General features: G+C 39.7%; 1 protein-coding gene across 4 annotated transcripts in view; it reads left to right on the top strand.

Moving 5' to 3' along the window:
- Positions 1–21974, top strand: part of EIF2B3 (eukaryotic translation initiation factor 2B subunit gamma) — a 127534-nt gene that overhangs the window by 52983 nt on the left and 52577 nt on the right. For all 4 annotated transcript variants that reach the window (XM_027612248.2, XM_027612222.2, XM_027612230.2 and 1 more), the window contains exon 5: positions 340–451. In XM_027612248.2, coding sequence (XP_027468049.1) covers positions 340–451 — 112 coding nt within the window. The remainder of the gene's footprint in view (positions 1–339; positions 452–21974) is intronic.

Below are 21974 nucleotides of genomic sequence, written 5' to 3'. Positions count from 1 at the left end.
GATTCCCTTTACCTTTAACTACATCAGTGTGTATCCTGCACCCCACCTCTCACTGCCACCCAATAAAGGACAGTCTGTTAAAACAGGAAATTACACTGCTACAATACTTTAATCTACAGATCTTATTCAGACTTCACCAGTTAACCTAATAATATCCTTTAGAACAATACAAAAACATTTTGACTACCCATGTTTTAAACATTGTGGTAAGTGTATGCTATGTGACAATCCTGTATTTAGTTCCAAGAGAATGGTGAGCAGGTGCCCTGTCTCCCTGACTTAGTCATGCAAGCAGGGGCAAATGGCTTTGTTTGATTTCCCTTCTCTTGTATGATTCAGTGGAGCAGCGTGACTTCATTGGAGTGGACAGCACAGGAAAGAGGCTGCTCTTCATGGCTAATGAAGCGGACTTGGATGAAGAGCTGGTCATTAAGGGATCCATCCTGCAGAAGTAAGCCCTAGGGTTTTTCTTTCTGGCAATTCTCCTTGTCTTAAAACAAAATAAAACCACCCAGTGGATGGGAAAGGGGGAATGAAAACTAGATTATACTGTGTGAAATTGACAAAAGTATGTGACTGTTTTCCCATGAGACGGGATGAAGGCTTTTCTTCACGGCACAAGCTTAGCTTTTCCCTGTGTCTTTTCTTGCCAAGGTAGAGTCAAATCCTGCATAGCAGCAGGGCAAAGCAGCTGTGAGAAGAGGGAACAGGGCTGTCTTTCTAACAGTGTTCTAGAACTTCCTTTTCTTTTTTTTAATGGTGGTAAGCACACAACATAAAATTTACCATCTTAACCAGTTCTGAGTGTACAGTTTACTAGTGTTAAACATATTCACATTGTTGTGAAACAGATCCCCAGAACTTTTCCATTTGGCAGAACTGAAGTTTTGCATCTGTTAAACAACAACTCTTCTCTTTTTCCTGTCCCCAGCTCCTGGTTACCACCATTTGACTTTCTGTTTCTATGAATTTGACTACTTTAGATACCTCAGATAAGTGGAATTATGCAGTATTTGGCCTTTGTTGACTGGCTTATTTCACTTAGTATAATATCCTCAGGGTTCGTCCATGTTGTAGCATGTGTCAGAATTTCCTTCCTTTTTAAGACTACATAATATTCCATTGTGGGGGCCACATTTTTTTAAATTTATTCATCTGTCAGCAGACATTTGGGTTGCTTCCACCTCTTGGCTATTGTGAATAATGCTGCAGTGAACATAGGTGTGCACATATCCCTTTGAGATTCTGCTTTGAATTCTTCTGGATATACACCCAGAAGTAGGATTGCTGGATTCTATGACAGTTCTATTTTTAATTTTTGGAGAAACCTCTATACTGTTTCCCATAGTGACTGTGCCATTTTACAATTGCACCAATAGTGCACAAAGGTTCCAATTTTTCTACATCCTTGTCAACACTTGTTATTTTCTGTTTTTTTGATAGTAGCCATCCTAGTGGCTACAAATAAGCAACTCAGTCACATCTTCTTTAATCAGCATTAATTGAGTGCTTGCCCAGCATGGACTTTTTCATCAGAGGCCACATACTCAGAGCTTTACTCTCTGATACCAGTACATAGGAAAGTTTAAAAACTGTTTGGAGCCTGGATTGGACTTGTCTGTGGTTTTGCCAGAGCTTGCTTGTCCCAGATTACAATTCTCTGTTATTCTTGATTAAACCCATTTTTCCTGCTTATAAAATAAAACAAAACAAAAAAAACATGTTTGGAGCCTGGATGAAACAAATGTGAAAGGAGTAAATTGGGAAAAGAAAGTGTCTTATTTAATGTTTTGCTATCTAGCACAACAGAGGTAGGAGACATATTTCAAAGTATATATTTTAATGAAAATGAAATTAAATTCTAGCTTTAGGTAACCCAGTTACCCCAATGGATTAGAGTTTGATATTAGAGCCTTTGCTGTCTCATCAATAAAAATGGGTTTGATAATGATAGGGCTGCCATGGGGAATAAATGTATGTAAAACAGCCCAACACCTGTTTCATAATAAGTGGTCAGAAAATAGTAGACATTATTATTTATGTTTCTAAACAAATAAACAATGCTTGAAAAATACATGCATAATATCACTTCCAGATTAAATTGGTTGTTTCAGATTAGATCACAAAGTTCCTACTACTAATTCCTAATTAAATGTGAAAAACTAAATGAATATAAAACTGGCAGAAAGGGATGCCTGGGTGGCTTAGTCGGTTAAGTGTCTGCCTTCAGCTCAGGTCATGATCCCGTGGTCCTGGGATTGAGTCTCACACTGGACTCCTTGCTCAATGGGGAGCCTGCTTCTCCCTCTGCCTGCTGCCCCTCCTGCTTGTGCACATGCACGCACGCTCTCTCCCCCTCTCTCTCTCTGACAAATAAATAAATAAAATCTTTTTAATAAATAAATAAAACTGGCAGAAATTTCAGTAATGGCCAAGTAAGATAATTAAATATAATAAAGCTTAAAAACTGGTGGTCAAGGAAAGAAACAGGATTCTGATGAGAAACAGAAAGGAATAGGGGCACCTCGGTGGCTTGGTCAGTTAAGCATCAGGCCTTTGGCTCAGGTTATGATCCCAGGATCCTAGATAGGGCTCCCTGCTTCTTCCTCTGTACCTCCCCCTGCTCATGCTCTCTCTCTCTCAAATAAACAAATAAAATCTTCAAAAAAAAGAAGAAGAAGAAGAAGAAAGAAAGAAAGAAAAAGAAAGGAATAAAGGTAGGCTCCCAACTCCACCCCATCACCACTCCCCAGAAGCCATAATGATGTATTAATGAAATCTGCAAATTCTCACTAATAGCTCCAAAGCTGGAAAGAAGCAAACTGAGCACATATCTCTACTTCTATCTTATTCTGACTGAGAAGCAGTGGGAACAGCTACTTTCAAGTAAATGATGAAGCAGGGAAAATGAACAATGAGGCTGACTCTTTAACAGAAACAAAAGATCAAGCCTAGGGCGCCTGGGTGGCTCAGTTGGTTAAGCGACTGCCTTCGGCTCAGGTCATGATCCTGGAGTCCCGGGATCGAGTCCCACATGGGGCTCCCTGCTCGGCAGGGAGTCTGCTTCTCCCTCTGACCCTACCCTCCCTTGTGCTCTCTCTCTCTCAAATAAATAAAATAAAATCTTAAAAAAAAAAAAAAAAAGATCAAGCCTAAAAATGAATAGGTGAAGTGATATAAAGCTGGAAAGTATTCCTCTGTAGGAACAGACTATACCCCTTAATTATGTGGAATGAAACAGAATATTTAACAGAATCTCAGGAAAGAAAAATATTTTAACAAAGATTCTGCAGTACCTTAGCTGTGTTCCCTTTGTTCCCTCTATCCCTCTGACTCACATCATTCCCTGAAGCCACAGAAAAGTAACAGAATACAAAATAACCAGCACTACTGTGCATTTGCCCAAAGAAGACAAAAACAGTAGTTTGAAAAGATATGTGCATTTATGTTTATTGCAGCATGATTTACAGTAGATATGGAAGCAGCCTGTGTCCATTGGTAGATGAATGGATAAAGAAGATGTGGTGGGGCAGCTGTGTGGCTCATTCGGTTGGGCATCTGCCTTCAGCTCAGGTCATGATCCCAGGCGGGCTCCCTGCTCAGTGGGGAGTCTGCTTCTCCCTCTCCCTCTGCCTCTCCTCCTTGCTCGTGCTCTCTCATAAATAAAATAAAATCTTTTTTAAAAAAAGAAAATTAAAAAAAATAAAAAGTAGAAACAGACCCATAAATAAAGAGAACAAACTGGTGGTAGCCAGAGGGGAGGGAAGTGGGGGTGGGCAAAAAGAGGTAAAGAAGAGTAGAAGGTACAGGCCTCCAGTTATGGGATGAATAAGTCACAGGAATGAAAGGTTCAACACAGGGAATATAGTCAATGGTATTATAATAGCATTGTTTGGGGACAGATGGTAGCTACACTTGTGGTCAGCATAACATAAGGTGTCAAATCACAGTGTTGTACACATGAAACTAATGTAACATTATGTATCAACTATACTTCAGTATAAACAAAAAGGAAAATATAACCACCATTCACATAATAGTTGGTCTCAGATAGAGGAGGATGAGAGGTAAGAACTCATCCATATCATATCAAAACAAATAAAACAAGAATGGACAAGACCAAAATAATCAGTATATCAACTATACAAACATAACAGCAAACAAAATGAAAGCAAGAAAAATGTTCTACAAAAGACAATGTATCCTGAAAAAAGTATAATTCAATGATTATCATTTCCTATACTCTACAGCTATACAACTATAAAACAACTCACCAATTAAAATAGCAAAGAACACAACAGATACCACTGAAAATCAAATTAATGACATAGAGGAAAGGTTTGAGGTATTTAGTGATTTTGATGAAAAAAGAAATTAAAAATTATAGAGAATCTAATAGAAAAAAAGAGATAAAGATGACTCAATAAATTAATGTCTCTGAAAAAGAGAACTAAACATGTGACCAAAAGGCATATTCAAAGATATAAGGACTTCTTGGTAAACTAATTTTATTTAAGGATTTTAATATAACGATAGAAGGGCTGAGTAAATATGATGACTTCTGAAACCCCACTAAAACAGCAATACGGGGATTTTAGAGAGGGGGAGATCCAGAAGACTAAAGATGAAAAAGGAAAGAGCAACAACAAAAGTTTGGAAGCAGGAAAGCAAGACAGTTGAACATACCTGAGAAAGCTGAATGCTAAGCCAGCAGTGGGGGAAACTGAAATGCAAACTGATTTACCCTACAAAACTCTAGAGTCAAGACTCAGCAGCACCAAGTATATCCACAAGTGAAGCTAAAAACTGGATTACTTGAAAATTTGTCCAAACTGTAGATAAATCCTCAGATTTCCTCCGCCCAAACCTCATAACGCTAGCAAAAGACTGGAGATTTATTCTCAGAAGAGGGTAAAATAGATCTCTAGATTGGGGCACTGCTAGGCGTGAATGAGGTTAGAGGTACCGTACAAAAAATGGGCATTAAGTGAATGTGTATCTTGAGGTCTTCAGTTTCTGTTTCCCACTTAGCTTCTATATAGTAGTAGCCAGGCTTGCACCTGTCAAGCAAGGACATTAGAGGATTCTTCTCTATGGTAAAAGACAGTCCAAGAGGAGACCTAAAGATACAGACATTGGGGAATTCCCACTGGAAAACCCACTTCTTGGGTCATCATCCTACATTGAATTTCAAAATTGACAAAGCTTATCACATGTTGGGTGCTCACAGTGAGATTTGTATTGTGCCACCCTTAAATTTAGACAAAAAAGAAATGGATTACAAGATCTAGAGGCCAGAACAAACAGGAAAAAACCCAACAAGTTTGCAGAAAAACCAACAGAAATTGTTCAGAGAGAAGAAAACTTCAAAAAAGGTACCATTAATCAGAAAGATTTATTAATATTTGAGCATCGTAATACCACTATCCTAGGAGCTAGGAATACAGCAGCAAACAAAACACACCAAAATCCTTGCCCTCATTGAGAGATGAGAGAATACTGTATTCATGAACCCAAAAGCAGATTGCTGTATTAAAAACGGAGCATTTAGTGGCACAAAAATAGACATGAGATCAATGGAACAGAATAGAGAGCCCAGAAATAAACCCATGGTTTATATGGTCAATTAACTTATGACAAAGGAGGCAAGAATATACAATACAGAAAAGACAGTCTCTTCAATAAATGGTGCTGAGGAAACTGGACAGCTACATAAAAAAGAATGAAACTGGACCACTTTCTAACATCATACACAAAAATAAGCTCAAAATGGATTAAAGACTAAATGTGAGACCTAAAAACATAAAATTCCTAGAAGAGAACATAGGCAGTAATTTCTCTGACATTGACCATAACATTTTTCTATATATGTCTCCTAAGGCAAGGAAAACAAGAACAAAAATAAACTATTGGGACTACATTAAAATAAAAAGCTTTTGCCCAGAGAAGGAAACCATCAACAAAACAAAAAGGCAGCCCACTGGATGGGTGTCCATCAATAGATGGATAGAGAAGTTGTGGTATGTATGTACATACACACACACACACACACACACACACACACACACACACACACACACACACACACACACACACACACACACAGGAATATTATGCAACCATTATAAAGGATGAGTTCTTGCCATTTGCAACAACATGAATGGACCTAGACGGTATTATGCTAAGAGATTAAGTCAGGGACTGAGAAAAACAACTGCCATATATTTTGCTTACATGTGGAATCTAAAAAATGAAACGAATAAAAAAAAGCAGAATCAGACCTATAAATACAGAGAACAAGTTATGGTTGCCAGAGGGAGGGAGAGTGAGGGGATGAGCAAAATGAGTAAAGGGGAGTAGGAGGTACAGGCTTCCAGTTATGGAATGAATAAATCATGGGAATAAAGGGTACAACTTAGGGAATATATAGTCAATGATACTGTAATAGCGTTCTTTGGTGACACACAGTAGCTACACTTGTGAGGATAGCATAAGGTATAGAGATGTTAAGTCACTACATTGTGGTCAGGTATACTCAAAAAAAATTTTTTAAGGGGAGCACTTAGAGAACAAGAAAGTGCTAATGGTAAAAATGAAAAACTCAATAGAAAGGTTAAAATTTTTTGAAAAATGTCTTACAAAGCAGAATAAAACAACAAATTGATGAAAAATAAAGAAATAAGAAAATTAAAGGAGCAGCCTAGGAGGTCCAACATTTGAATATTAGGAGTTTCAGGAAAAGGGAACAGAGAAAACGGGGGAAGATAGCATCAATGGAGAAATATAAAAAACATTTCTCAGAATGAAAGGAGCTGGGTTTCTAGACTGAAAGAAACAGTGCCCAGCAAAATGCATGAAAAGAAACATACCAAGGTTGTCATTGTGAAATGTGAGAACATTTTACTGTTGTAACATTGATGTCAAAGAGAAGATCCTGGGCACCTGGGTGGCTCAGTTGTTAAGCGTCTGCCTTCAGCTCAGGTCATGATCTCAGGGTCCTGGGATCGAGCCCCTTTTTGGGCTCCCTGCTCAGCGGGAACCTGCTTCTCCCTCTCCCACTCCCCCCGCTTGTGTTCCTTCTCTCGCTGTGTCTCTTCTCTGTCAAATAAATGAATAAAATCTTTAAAAAAAATGAGAGAGAGAGAGAAGATCCAACAAGCTTCCAGATGGGAGGGGAGATAACATACATAAAGGAATTAAAACAGCTTTGAACTTTTAACAGCAGCTTTCAAAATTCTTAAATCTATATGTAGTCAAACTGTCAATCAAATGTGAGAGTAGAATAAGCATTTTACAGATATTTGCTTTCCAAGCATCTGTTTTCAGAAAGCTGCTACAGGATTTAAAACACCAAAGCCCTGGCATAACCTAAGAAAGAGAAAGACATGGGATTATAAGAAAAAGAATCCGTAGGATGGGGGCGCCTGGGTGGCTCAGTCGGTTAAGCGACTGCCTTCGGCTCAGGTCATGATCCCGGAGTCCCGGGATCGAGTCCCACATCGGGCTCCCTGCTCAGCAGGGAGTCTGCTTCTCCCTCCGACCCTCTTCCCTCTCGTGCTCTCTATCTCTCATTCTCTCTCTCAAATAAATAAATAAAATCTTTAAAAAAAAAAAATCCATAGGATGATGATGATTCCAGGGTAACACCAGTGTAGATGGCAATCAGACCAGATTGGAATAGGTCAGAAAACTTTGGGAATAATTTCTTCAGGATGATCATATTTCTTCTCATGAAAATGACAGAATACTTGATGCATCTCAACATTTGAGAGGAGTTTTGAGCACTTGGTGGTTAGTTTGGGATTGAATTATTGATAAGTATTCTGGAAAACTAAGAAATGAGAGTAAACAATAATACTAAGGCAAACAAAAGTATACAGGAAAAAACTTAACCATTAGTTACTGTCTCAGCTGTAACTAATGTTTATATATGCATTGTAATGTAATCACTGACTTGATCTAACCAAAATTATAATTAAACTTTGGAATGATGAGAGTTAGTGTGTTGGAGACACAAGGGAAGATAAGACACATAAACTTCCTCTTTAATAGTTAATAGCCAATACCTAAGGCTGAAGTCATAATAACAAACTTCGATTATTGAACTAACCAAAATAGTAAAATTAGGAAGATAGAAGGTACAGGAAGTATGGGTATATGTGGTAGGGGCAGGGCTAGTGATGAAAGAAAGCTAAATCCTCATCTTCCATAGTGGGAAGTCAACAGATAATATCTGAAATGGAAAAACTAAGAAATACCAATATTAGAATGTTATTAGAAATACAGATATAGGGCGCCTGGGTGGCTCGGATGGATAGGCGTCTGCCTTCGGCTCAGGTCATGATCCCAGGGTCCTGGGATCGAGTCCCGCATCGGGCTCCCTGCTCAAGTGCAGAGCCTGCTTCTCCCTCTCCCTCTGCCATTCCCTCTGCTTGTGTTCTTCTGTCTATCTCTCTGTCAAATAAATAAATAAAATCTTTAAAAAAAAAAAATACAGATATAAATACTAAATGGATCCACTAAAAGAATTGAAAATGGGTGCTTCTGGGGAACAGAAAATGGGGAGGGGAGGGAATAGAGGACTGAAATTTTTCATTGTAAGCCTCAAGAAACTGCTTAACCTTACTTACATAAAGTATGTGCATATGTAATTTCAATTTTCTTTAAAAACAAGATAAAACACAATAAAAATTCCTGAATCAAGTAAAAATCTGCAGATCTTAAGAATCTGCAGACTTGGGCGCCTGGGTGGCTCAGTTGGTTAAGCGACTGCCTTCGGCTCAGGTCATGATCCTGGAGTCCCGGGATCGAGTCCCGCATTGGGCTCCCTGCTGCTCAGCGGGGAGTCTGCCTCTCCCTCTGACCCTCCCCTCTCTCATGTGCTCTCTCTCTCATTCTCGCTCTCTCAAATAAATAAATAAATAAAATCTTTTAAAAAAATAAAAAATAAATAAAAAAAAAAAGAATCTGCAGATTTGGGGCGCCTGGATGGCTCAGTTGTTAAGCGTCTGCGTTCGGCTCAGGTCATGATCCCAAGGTCCTGGGATCGAGCCCCACATTGGACTCCCTGCTCTGCGGGGAAACCTGCTTCTCCCTCTCCCACTCCCCCTGCTTGTGTTCCCTCTCTTGCTATGTCTCTCTCTGTCAAATAAATAAATAAAATCTTAAAAAATTTGCAAATTTTATGGGGCACCTGGGTGGCTCAGTCAGTTAAACCTCTCTCTGCCTTCAGCTCAGGTCATGTTCCCAGGGTCCTGGGATCCAGCCCTGCATCTGGCTCCCTGCTCAGCGAGAACCTGCTTCACCCACTGCCCCTCCCCCACTCATATTCTCTCTCTCTCTCTCTCTCTTTCTCTCTCTCTCTCTCAAATAAATAAATAAAATATTTTTAAAAGAATCTGCAAATTTTAAGATTATTCTGTGTTCTAAGAAAATTTGGCCAGATCTATCCTAGTAAACTTATCAGACTTTAGGGTCATGAAATCCAGCCCTGCATCAGGCTCCATGCTCAGCACCATCTGCTTGAGATTCTTTCCTTCTCCCTCTCCCTCTCCTCCTCCCTGCTAATGCGCGCGTGTGTGCTCTCTCTCTCATATAATTAAGTAAAATCTTTTTTCAAAGATAAATATAAGGGCAACAGAAGACAATCTGAAACATGAAAGGACTCACAGATACGGCACCTATGAGCCCTTCTTGGGGGAAAAAAAAAAAAAACCTAAACCTTCTTGACAGGTAGCTGCCATGTCATGAGAACATTCAGGCAGGTTATGGAGAAACCCATGTGGTGAGGAACTGCCAGCAACCACATTAGTGAACTTGGAAGCAGATATTCTGAGACATCAACAGCATGTTGAAAGCAGATTCTCCTCCAGTCGGCCTGGAGATGATTGCAGCCCTTGGCCAGCAGCTTGACTACAGCCTCATGAGAGAACCTGAGTCAGAACCATGAAACCACTCCCCAATTCCAAAAACTGAGATAATAGTTTGTTATTTTAAGCCTCTGAGTTTGAGGTAATTTGTTATATAACTATAGATGACCAATAAAATTCTAAATCTCTAGGCTTTGGATCAAGAGTTTCCATAAACAGTGAAGTTGAAAGACATCTTGGAAGGAAAAAACTAATGTGCTTATATAGCACAGTTCCTTTCCTTTCTGCCTCAGTTTGTTCCCCACATATCTTGGAAGTAGGGAAAGTCATGTGGCTATATATGTGGGATGCATCCTGTCTTAGCTAAGATCTTGGACAAACTGTCAGCTCAGTCCAAAACATTAAGGAAATGGGCAGTCATCTTATGGTCTTACTAAACTTGAAGGGTTTTTGTTGTTTAAACATCGGCAACTAACAGTCTCATAATTTTTCTTTCTTGTGTTTCTAGGGAGAGAGGCCTGGGTTAGAATGAATTCTTGAGAAAAGGAACCACCTCTTGACCCACAGGGTTCATTGTTACAGTGCCATATGATAGACATAATGGTTAAATGCCTAGGTACCCCTTCAAGGAAGGATTTGCTGCTCATCTATAAGGAGTGTAGTAGTGTAGTAGCCTCTAGCTGTCACCTTCAGGATCTCCCTCATCTGTAAGAGCCACATTGCCTGAGGTCGTACCCTTCCTGGGGGGCAGCATGCATCCCAAGACTAAATGAGGGAATGAGGGATGGGTGTAAAGGCCCAGTCACTCTGACAGGCACTACTTGCTCCAGAACTCCCTGCTGGGTTGGCCGAGGCTTTGTAGAACCTGCATCTCAGTTCAGTTTGCCTCTGTCCAGTCTTGCTTCCTCCTCTTCCTTTTGCAGGTATTGATCCCTAATAAACATCTTGTCCCCCAAATACTGTCTCAGCTCACTTCTTGTGAATCCAACCTTCAACACACAATAATGGTTTTCCTCATGGTTTGCTACCACCTGGTAAAGCAAATTTTCTCACCCTTGGGATGATCATTTTTGCAATTGTAGAATTAAGCTGCCTGGATTATTCAATTATTTTCTTTCTCAGGAAGGAAACCTGATGCGTTGGCCTCTGCATGTATAAAAACTATGATGAATGTTATGTAATAACATGCATGCCTTTTATAACTCCTGACTGAGCATGTACCAAAAAATATATATCCGTTCAATCAGAGTCTTTCCAGCTTCACTACTGTAAACACTAATTTCTTGTCTGCTCTTCTCACAAGACCAATAGTTCTCAACCCTGAGGAACATTTTTTAAGATGCTGATGGCTGAGCCCCACCCCTAGAGATTCTTATTTAGTTGGTCTGGCATAGGACGGGCATTTTTAAAAAGCTTCTTGGATGATGGTAATGTACCAACGTTCAAAACCCACTCCTGTTCAACTTACCAGTTTATGGCCCAATAGTGCTGCTCTCCTCTCTATAAATATTTGATAAAGGGACAGTCATTTATTCTATCAGTCTAAAGGAATTTTCCAGCACCCCAGGAGTAAATGGAAGCATAATGAAAGTGAATCAGACATCTGAAACTTCTGCTTAGAGCTGATTCTCATTTTCGGGGGCTTCAGGCTATATCCATAACTCAAGGAGAAGGCTCTGGCTCTGTCCAAACATGTAGACATGTTTGCAGAACCAAATAAACCCTAGAGTATTCAAATGGCAGCCCACTAGATTTGTGGTGTTGCAGTCAGATCCAGTGATATGGCTGGCATTTGAGCACTCAGGGCTAGATGATTCGGAAGAATTAAATGACATATCAATTAAAAAGTACTTAGTCAGTCAGTGGGGTGCCTGGGTGGATCAGTTGGTTAAGGTCTGCTTTTGGCTCAGGTCATGATCTCATGGTCCTGGGATCAAGCCCTGCATTGGGCTCCCTGCTGGGGGCAAAGGGTGGTGTTGTCTGCTTCTCCCTTTCCCTCTTCCCCTCCCCCACACTCATGCACGCACTCTCTCAAATAAATAAATAAAATCTTAAAAAAAAAAGTACAAAAAGAACTTAGTCAACTATTTGTCTTCCTCTCATAAATACCCTGGTAATTATATTGGGCCCACCGGGATAATCTAGGATAACCTATCCATCTCAAGAACCTTAACTTAATTGTGCCTGCTAAGTCCCTTTTGCCATATAAGGTAATACAATCACAGGTTCCAAAGTAGACATCTTTGAAAGGCCATTATCCTGACTATCACAATCCTCTTAGTTTTTTAACATGGTTTTCAAAGCTGTATAATTATCTGTCATATGAATATATACATATATCATCATTTATCTAAACATACCCAGTGCTGGACATTTAGATTGTTTCTAATTACCTAGAACTTGATTTTTTTTTTTTTAAGTTAAGTTCATCGAGGAGTCATTTATATACAGTAAAATGTACTCTTTGTAGTATACAGTTCTGTGTATTTGAGAATAGGTGCAAATGCTGTATGTGTCTGTGATTCCTGGGATGGTACCCTCTCATGCCAGCTCACATCATTACCTGAGCCTAAATCAAGAGTCAGATACTTGGGCGCCTGGGTGGCTCAGTTGGTTAGCCAACTGCCTTCGGCTCAGGTCATGATCCTGGAGTCCCAGGATCAAGCCCCATATCAGGCTCCCTGCTCAGCAGGGAGTCTGCTTCTCCCTCTGACCCTCCCCCCGTCATGTGCGCTCTCTCCCTCTTTCTCTCTCTCTCACTCTCTCTCTCAAATAAATAAATAAAATCTTTAAAAAAAAAAAAAGAGTCAGACACTTAACTGACTGAGCTACCCAGGCGCCCCTGTTTTTTCTTTTTAAAAATACAACAGCTTTATTGAGCTATAAATATACAATGTACAATTCATCCATTTAAAGTGACCGTTCAGTGGGTTTTAATATATTCACAGAGTTGTACAACCATCACCACAATTTTTTAGAGCATTTTTACTACCCCAATAGGAAACTCAATACCCATTAAGTCATGCCCTATTTTTCTCCAATCCTCCCCTCCCACCCCAGGCAACCTAAACTAATCTACTTTATATCTATATATATTTGCCTATTCTGGACATTTCATATAAATATATAATATGTGGCCTTTGTGGCTGGTTTCATTCACTTAGCATAATGTTTCCAAGATTTATTTGTATTGTAGCTTATGTCAGTATTTCATTCCTTTTTATTGGTGAATAATATTCTGTTGTATGGATATACATCACATTTTAGGTATCCATTATTTATCACTTGATGTTGGCGCTTGATTTTATTTTTATTTTTTTATTAGGTTAATCACCATACATTACATCATTAGTTTTTGATGTAGTGTTCCATGATTCAGTTTGCGTACAACACCCAGTGCTCCATGCAGAATATGCCCTCTTTAATACCCATCACCAGGCTAACCCATCCTCCCACCCTTGGCGCTTGATTTTAAATCTTTTCTTCCACCAATGAGTTATTTAGATTTCATTGTTCAGAATTTTGAAGGATCCCCAAAAGAACATAAAACATACTTATTTCCTCAGACAACTTCTATGCATATTGGAGAGGTATGACCAACACTATAAAAGAGAAGGGGCACCTGGGTGGCTCAGTCAGTTAAGTGGCTGCCTTCAGCTCAGGTCATGATCCCAGCATCCTGGGATCGAGCCCTGCATCGGGCTCCCTCCTCTGCGAGAAGCCTGCTTCTCCCTCTCCCACTCCCCCTGCTTGTGTTCCCTCTCTCTCTGTGTCTGTCTCTGTCAAATAAATAAAATCTTAAAAAAAATAAAATAAAAAATCCCAATAAATATTTGTTGAACAAATTAGTGGGAGATCACCTAGTGGCCAGTTGTGATTAAGGGTCTGTAATCTAGGGCTTTGGCACTTTGTGATGAATGTTGAGATATAAAACAAGGATTGGCAGACTTTTTCTCTAAGGGCAAATTCTAAATATTTTAGACTTTGCAGACCATATGGTGTTAACATTTATTCAACTCTGCTGTTTTAGCACAGAAGCATCCTAAGATATGTAACAAATGAGCATGGCTGTGTTCCAGTACAACTTTATCTACAAAAACAGACATCAGGGCCATCCAACTGGCAGGCTGTAGTTTGCCAGCTCCATTGGAGTTTTTTTTTTTTTTTTCTTCTCTATAAGGAATAGTTATGATGGTACCTTGTTAACACAGCTTATTTCTTAGCCAGGATATAGCTGACTGAATTGGAATTCTTTCTATAAGAAAAAGAAGGGGGTTGTTATGGATTTTTTTCTTTTTTTCTAAGTTCATTTATCAAAATTAAAATTTTAGGAACTTGGGGGGGTTCTTTGTATTTTAGAAAAGGTCACCATAAGATACAATTAAATAATACCTCTTATTGCATTGAAAATATAATCTTAGTTGTAAGATCATATCATAGACTGCCACAGCTAGAATGTCAGTTAGTCCAGTCACCTATATTTCAGATAATGATGCTGAAAGCCAGAGGAAGAAGAGTCTGTTTCATATCCTTTACCTAATTAGGGACAGAGCTGGGCCTTTCCCATTAGCTCAGCCTTTCTACTTTTCAGGAACACATTGTTCAACTGACAAATGTTTATCAAATTACCTCTTTGGGTCAAATCACTGTCTTAGTATTTAAGGGGATCCTTGAGGCAGGAGACAATCTCAAAGAATTTATTCACCTCGGTGGAAGATAAGATTATGCATGTAAAAGGCTAACAAACAGGGGTGTCTGGGTGGCTCAGTTGAGCAGTTGAGTGTCAGGCTCTTAGTTTCAGCTCAGGTCATGATCATGGGTCGTGAGATCAGGCTCTGTGTCAGTGGGCTCCACGCTCAGCGGGGAATCTGCTTGAAGATTCTTTCCCTCTGCCCCTTCCCCCACTCATGTGCACATGCGTGCACTCTCTCTCTAAAATAAATCTTTAAAAAAAAAAAAGGTTAACAAATAATAGCAACCTATATCAGATACTGAACAATTACAGCCAGCAGGGTTCTAAGAATTTAGAGGAGGTAGCAGTCCCTAGGGGCTCAGGTGGTCAGGAAAATGTAAGAGAATAATTTGGACCTGAAGGATGGATATAGATCAGGTATGGAAAGGGACATAGGAAACTGGGTCCTGTGTGAGGAGAATCCTATAAGCAAATGTGTGGAGACAGGGTATGCAAGATTTCTTTAAGAACAGTCTGACCCAAATTGATGGTCCCTGTTGAGAAATACTAGGAGATAAGGCTGGGAAGTTCCGTCGGTAGGATAATAGAGGGCCTTGAACACTGGGGAATTATTAAAGACTTTTTGAAAAGGGAAATGATTCAAATTCAGGATTCTGGAAGGATAATCTGACAGCAATATGCAGGATAGATTTAAGGTATAACACCTAAAAAGTTATCACAGTGTTGCATTGCTAAATTCACAAGACTCCAAAGAGTCAAGGGATTATGTCCTTTGGAATGCAGAAAGAACTAACTGTGATTATCTATTATTATGTGAAACAAGGGACTTGACTCATTTATGCATCCATCAAGCACTAATGTTTACGCTTTGCTCTATATTAGAGTTGGCAGGCTAAGACATTAAGTTCTTAGAAGCTAGTCATATGTTTCTGTAATTACAGCTAGAGGGCGGAGACTGTCTCCTGCTTTCTCTTTCACCTCCCTGGGAACTAGTTGATGGCTCCATATGGTGGACTGTTAGTAAATGCCTCATCCTAGTGGTCTCTGCCAAAGAGAGCAAGGTTTGGGCTTGATAGGAGCAAAGAAGAAGGAAATAGCCAGATGTAAGGTGAAAATGAAGAGCAGATGGAGACGTATTTTCCCCTCATAGCTGCTGAGTTGGGGGCCTTGGGTAAGCACTGGGGGCATTAACACCATTAACACCAGTTTCCTAGAACTAGATTACATTTTTGGTTGTTGGCAGATTATTTTCCCTCCATTCTTCTAACTTGTGATCTATACTCAATGATTCAGGATCTTTGGTTTGTAGTTATAATAGGGCAGCTGGCTAGATAAGTGAGCAGCAAAAGTGTTCTTGCCCCCATTCCTATGACCCTCTGGGGTATTGTGCTCCTCCCGGTCTCAATGAGATGGTGGGTAAAAACTAATTAAATTCAGATTTTTCAAGCACTTTTGAATATGAGAATATGATACTTCCTATCTTTTTTTTTTTTTTTAAACTGAATTCCCAAAGGCGGAGGCTAGTTCCTATTGGGCAGACACCAAAGTTATCTTGGAAAAGGTCTTTGTGTATATAGGAGAGCCTGAAACCTCTTGTTTTAAAGTTTTCTAACTTCATACTGCTTGTAGGAGAAAGAAACAGTGATAATGGAATGTATATCTCCTTTGTTTTCTCCGTTTCTGAGAGAAGATGAAGTGTTTCCTTGATTGCAAAGAGAGTGTTCTGTTTTGAGAACCTCAAGCATATTTGGTCCTGAAAAGGGAAATATAAGACATTTGCTAGAGTAGGACTCCTGCTATCCCTATAGTCAGGTACAGAGGCAATCTTCCCAGCAAGCTGTTTAGTCGTCAGACGGTACTGGTAACTTCACTCCAGTGGCCCCAGATTCCACAACATCAGCGGATTTGAAGACAGCACAACATCTTTCCTACATGTCAGATTGATGCATTCATGACTTAGAGAGGCATTACAAGTAGTGGAAGGGAGTGTTGCTGGTAGAAAGAGTATGTACTGAAAATTAAAGTCTAGAGGTTTTGGAATTTAGTTTAGAGACAAACCAGCTATATGACCTTGAGCAAATAACTTTGCTTCTCTAAACCTCAGTTTCCCTAACTGAAATTGGCTTAGTTTTTCTTTAAAGACGCCCCCCCAGCTCTAAAATTCCTGTTTTATTTCTGAAAGACATGTGTTTTTAATAATTCATAAGTAAAAGGTGTTTGTGCCAAATATTTAATAAGAAAGTCATGTAGCTTTTCTCCAGTATTATGTTTTCTTTTGAGTACTAGTCAAGGTTTTTCACTGGAAGGGTAATGATAATATTAAAACAAGCTTCTAAAGGATATCTTTTAAAATGGAATAAAATGTTTACACATTGGTCTTGTTTAAGTTTAGACATTTAAATCTGGGAAGAAAAGGACTTAAGTCAAAACCTCAATGATCATGTATTTCTGGAACTCCAAATAATGAGAAATAGGTTTATGCTTTTGATTATTTTCCCAAAGGTATGGAAAGTCTTGAAATACTATTTATCTAAATTAGTATCCCCAATGCTACTAACCAGCCATAATTCCTAAAGTACTTCTCTAATTTGAAGCTTTTTGTGGGGAGGGTTGCAGAGGACTCATGGACATCAGAATCAAGAAACTTTTCCAAGGTATCTTGACCAGTCTAGGCACTGAGACTCTTTTTCTTACTCCTCTGTACTTTTAACTCTCACTTCCATAAAGTGATGTGGACAGGTTATTTGTAAAAGAACTCTCATGTCCGCATCCTTAAGCCTTTTCTTTTGGATTGGCTACAGACTTCAGAGAAAAATCTTCCAAACTCCTTTCTAGGTGGGTAAAAGCTATGCTGCCAGTTCCTGACCATTTTAGGGCTTCTGCAGGACAAATCAGGTTGCTCCTCAGCTTTCCTTATGACTGGTTTGGGATTTAGCTTTCTTAGATGTGCTGAATCTGCAACCACCATCCTTCTGCTTTCCACTTTCCAAATTGTTTCACTATTCTCTGCTCCTAATTTTTGTCTTTGGAGTTTATACCCTTTCAAAAAACAATGAGGACAACAACAGAAACCCTTTACTGTCACTTTAATGAGCTTTCAAAAGGAATAGGGCTGGGGTGCCTGGGTGGCTCACTTGGTTAAGCGTCTGCCTTCGGCTCAGGTCGTGGTCCTGGGATCCTGGGATCTTGGGATTCTGGGATCCTAGGATCCACCCCAAGCTCCATGCCCCAGACCCCATGTTGGCTGGCTCCCTGTTCAGTGGAGTCTGCTTCTCCCTCTCCCTGTGCACCTCCCCTCCGTTCATGCTCTCTTTCTCAAGTAAACAAATTTTTAAAGTCTTTAAAAAGAAAAAAAAGCAATAGGGCTTAATGCCTGTGTTTAATCTGCCATCTTTACCTAGAAAACTCTTTCCTTCATTTCAGTCTCTATATCTATCAGTTCCTCGATTCCCTCCCTCACTCCCTCCCTCTTTCTCTTTTTCCTCTTTCTCTCCCTCATTTCCTTCTTCATCTAGTCTAGACCCTATGGTGTGCGACTTCAGGCATTTCCCTCCATATCCTCACTCATTGTCCTTTTGCTATATCTGCCCTCATAACCCTCAACTTTGGATTACTCACTCTAACATCTATTTTGTCTATTCCTACATCTGTTTTATTCGGGTCTTCAGGAAGAATATTATGCAATGTTATAAACTGGCACCACTATAAATTCATGGTTCCAATCTTAGCCAAACCCTTAAAAACCACTCTGCATTCTTATACTTCTCCTGGACCAACCCTTCCACTTCTCTTAGCAGTTATTCTCAACCATCACCACCTTGCTCTCTCAGAAAATTACTTGCCTCCTTCTCCTGCGAGAAAATCCTGACTAACAGATAACTGATTTCCCCAGCGTACTATCCCTACCCATAATTGTATCTTTACTTAGACCCACTTTCACTTTTATTCTAGCCTTAGAGGAAGAAGTTTCCTGATCCCTTTACTTATGCCTTTTACCCCATTCTCCTCTGTTTCCTCTGGAACCTTGCTCTATGAGTTTTTCTAGCACTCTTCCAAATTTTCAACTTTGCTTTCTACTACCACTTTCCCTCTACACCTATAAACACATAGCTTGTAAAATAAGGCACAAATTCCCAAAGGCCCTTAGTCTTCTAAGCATGCATACCCCTTTCAGCCTTGTATCTCACCATTCCCCACTACAACCCCTACCCAACACTCTACCCTATAGCAATGGAGAGTTGCTTACAGGTCTCTCACTTCTGCATTCTTTTTCACACCTCTGTCCTTTTGTTTTATCATTCCCAGCATTCCTTCAGCCAGTTACCCTTCTCTACCTGGCTAAATACCCGCTCTTCTTTCAAGACTTAAGTTCATAAATTGGGGCACCTGGGTGGCTCAGTTGTTAAGCCTCTGCCTTCGGCTCAGGTCATGGTCCCACGGTCCTGGGATCGAGCCCCACATCAGGCTCCCTGCTTCACGGGAAGCCTGCTCCTCCCTCTCCCACTCCCCCTGCTTGTGTTCCCTCTCTCGCTGTCTCTCTGTCAAATAAATAAATAAAATCTTTAAAAAAAAAAAAAAGACTAAGTTCATAAATTACTTCTCTATGAACCTTCTGCTGACCCTCTTTGCACTAGGCAAAATTGACTCTTTTTCCTTTGTGGTCTCCTGTATACTGTAGAGATTTCTAGATAATGTCTATAACCCTTTATTACTTTGGCCTATAAGTTATATGAAGACAATGATTGTATTTTTGTCTCTGTAACCCTAGTATCTAATACATGGCCTAACATACAGTAAGAACCAATGGATTTGTTGGAAGAGGACATTAATAGATACAGAGTGTCTTCCTGTGTTTGAAGGTATTCTGGCATGGAATTTTTATGGGCAGAATTGAGTGAGACCCTTTAATTTTGTACATTGGAGAAAGGGCTGAAACAGCATCATTCCTACCACATTCTTTTGGCCAAAGCAGTCACAAGTCCAGCCCAGATTCATGGAATGGGAAAATAAACTCTACCTCTTGATGGGAGTTGCTGCAAAGTCACTGTACAAAAGGATGTGAGTACAGGGAAGGGAATAATTATGGCCATTTTTGAAAATTATCTACTACCTAAAAGGTTTTAAGTAGGAGAATGACATGATCAGATTTGCCTTTTGAAAAGATAACTCTGGATGTAGTGTGAAGAATGGATTGGCATTTGGAAAGAGGATATAGAGAGACCAGATAAGGGAGGGTATTGTAGTAATCCAGGTGAGAAATAATGGTAGTTTGAACTAGGGTATTGACAGTGGAGATGGAGAAAAGTTGATAAATTAGGGAAGGATTTAGCAGGTAAAAACTGAGGACTTGGTGTGTAGAAAGGTGCCAAGAATGACTCACATTTCTGGTTTGCTTGCCAACTCCCCTGATAGGTCAATAACAAGGTAGATAGTGAGGTAGATAATGAGGGTAGATAATGAGATGGGAGCACTCAGTTGGTAGAGGTGAGATCCAAAGTTCAGTTTGGGGTATGCTGAATTTGAGGTGCTTTTAAGATATCCAGGTAAAGGTGTCAGTAAGAAGTTTTATATATACTTGGAGCTCAGAGGCTAGGACTACACCTAAGATAAAAATTTGTAGTCATTGATATATAGATGGTGACGGATGACATGGACATGGATGAAATCACTTAGGAAGAGAAGAAAAGAGAGTTAGGAACAAGCTTAGGCCAGCTAAAGGATCATGAGCTTCCAGAGGAAATTTAGAGCAGAGAGGAAGAGAAAAGGAAAACCAAGAGAACATAACATTACAGAGAACGTAACAAAACCAAGAGAACATAACATTAAGGAGCCAGAGGGAAGAAGTAGCAGTAGTGTTGATACGAGGTTAGGTAAGATAATAATTTAAAAATGATCATTGTGTTTTACTAAAATGGAAGCCATTAGTGACCTTGTTGACATGGGTAGAGTAGAAGATGATGAAATGGTGATAGCACATTGGACAACACTTTTGAGAAATTTGGCTGTGAAAGAGAGAGAAAGGACTGAAGGGAGGAGAGGGGAGACTTGAAAAAGGATATTTTAATTTTGGAAAAATTGAGAACATGTTAAGGTTATATGAGGGATTTTTCATGTTAGGTAACCCTTAAGGGTCCATCTAGCCTGTCTCTTTAAAGCTGCCGTGTGAGAGCTGGGTTGAGAGGAGGAGATCCTCAGCTGCTACCCTGTCAGAGGCATAACTGTTATAGTGGGACTAGCTGTCTTATTCAGTAGTCCGTCCCATTCCTACCCTATCTTCCCATTCCCTGCTGTGCACCTAAGCTTGCCAACTCCCCTGAACCTATCAGGAATATTCTGAAGTATACCCAAACTCATCAGGACTTTCCTGAAATCTCCCAACATTTGTTTTTGATGAGTCTGTATCTCTCTTATCAGAATGTATACTCTTTTAGGACATTCAGTAATATTATTTTGTGCCTGCCTTATAAGGCACTGTTCTGGGCATTATGCTGAGATGATGATCTAGTCTCAAATCCTCCTTCCCTGAAAGAGGTATGTGATAGTTACACACCATGTGGAATAGTACTGTAAGATATTTTTCTGGTGAAATTTTGTGAGTATGTAGAAGAGGAAAAAGGAAACTCACTAGATTTAGGAGAATCAGGAAAAATTTTAAGAAGAAAATGACATTTGAGGCTAGAGCTTTAAGGATTTATATATTTTAGGAGTAGTGAGTGAACATGGGTAGAGGCAGTCATTCCAGAAGGAACCACATGAGCAACAGCACAGAGAACGGAAAGCAAAGTAACTAGGTCACTTAGTTTCTCTGAAGTATAGAATATAATATGAAAGTGTTTAATATAAGCAAAGGGAAGTCTGTAAAGGTTTACAAAAAATAGTGATTACTAGATTAGATCTGTGTTTCATTCATTATTACAGACCTAATACAGATCTGTGCCTAGCACACATCGGTCACTCAGGAGAAACTTTTTTTTACTCAACTGTTGAACCTCAAAGGGTAGGGAGTACCTGAGCAGGTTGGCTTGTAATAACTTTTGAATTTGTTGTAACTCTAAGCCATGCAAAAGCTGGAACCAAGCTTTGAGAAAGAAAGAAAGAAAATCACCCCCTGAGTGATTCTTAACTGGTCCCTTGCCTCTGGCCATCTACATAACCTGCTTGAAACTGGATCTGAAGCCAGTAGGAATACTGCTTTGTGTCCTGGAAGAATTGAGGACTGAAAGGCAGACCTGCTAAAAGGTCATATTAGCTAGGGCAGGGGAACTGAGTGGAGTGCAAATTAATATGCCAGTTTTCACCCAGTTTCTGTAGAGGGTTTAAATCTTGTTTATTAAATTCTGCAGACATAATGGACCACGCAGCTTAGAAGAATAACTGGAGAGACAGCTCTCTTTCCCGGGCTTGTCTTTAAG

This window comes from Zalophus californianus, chromosome 4 (assembly GCF_009762305.2).
Source record: "Zalophus californianus isolate mZalCal1 chromosome 4, mZalCal1.pri.v2, whole genome shotgun sequence".
Classification (NCBI taxonomy): domain Eukaryota; kingdom Metazoa; phylum Chordata; class Mammalia; order Carnivora; family Otariidae; genus Zalophus; species Zalophus californianus.
Note: the sequence above shows the minus strand (reverse complement) of the source record. Positions and strands in the feature narration are given on the sequence as shown.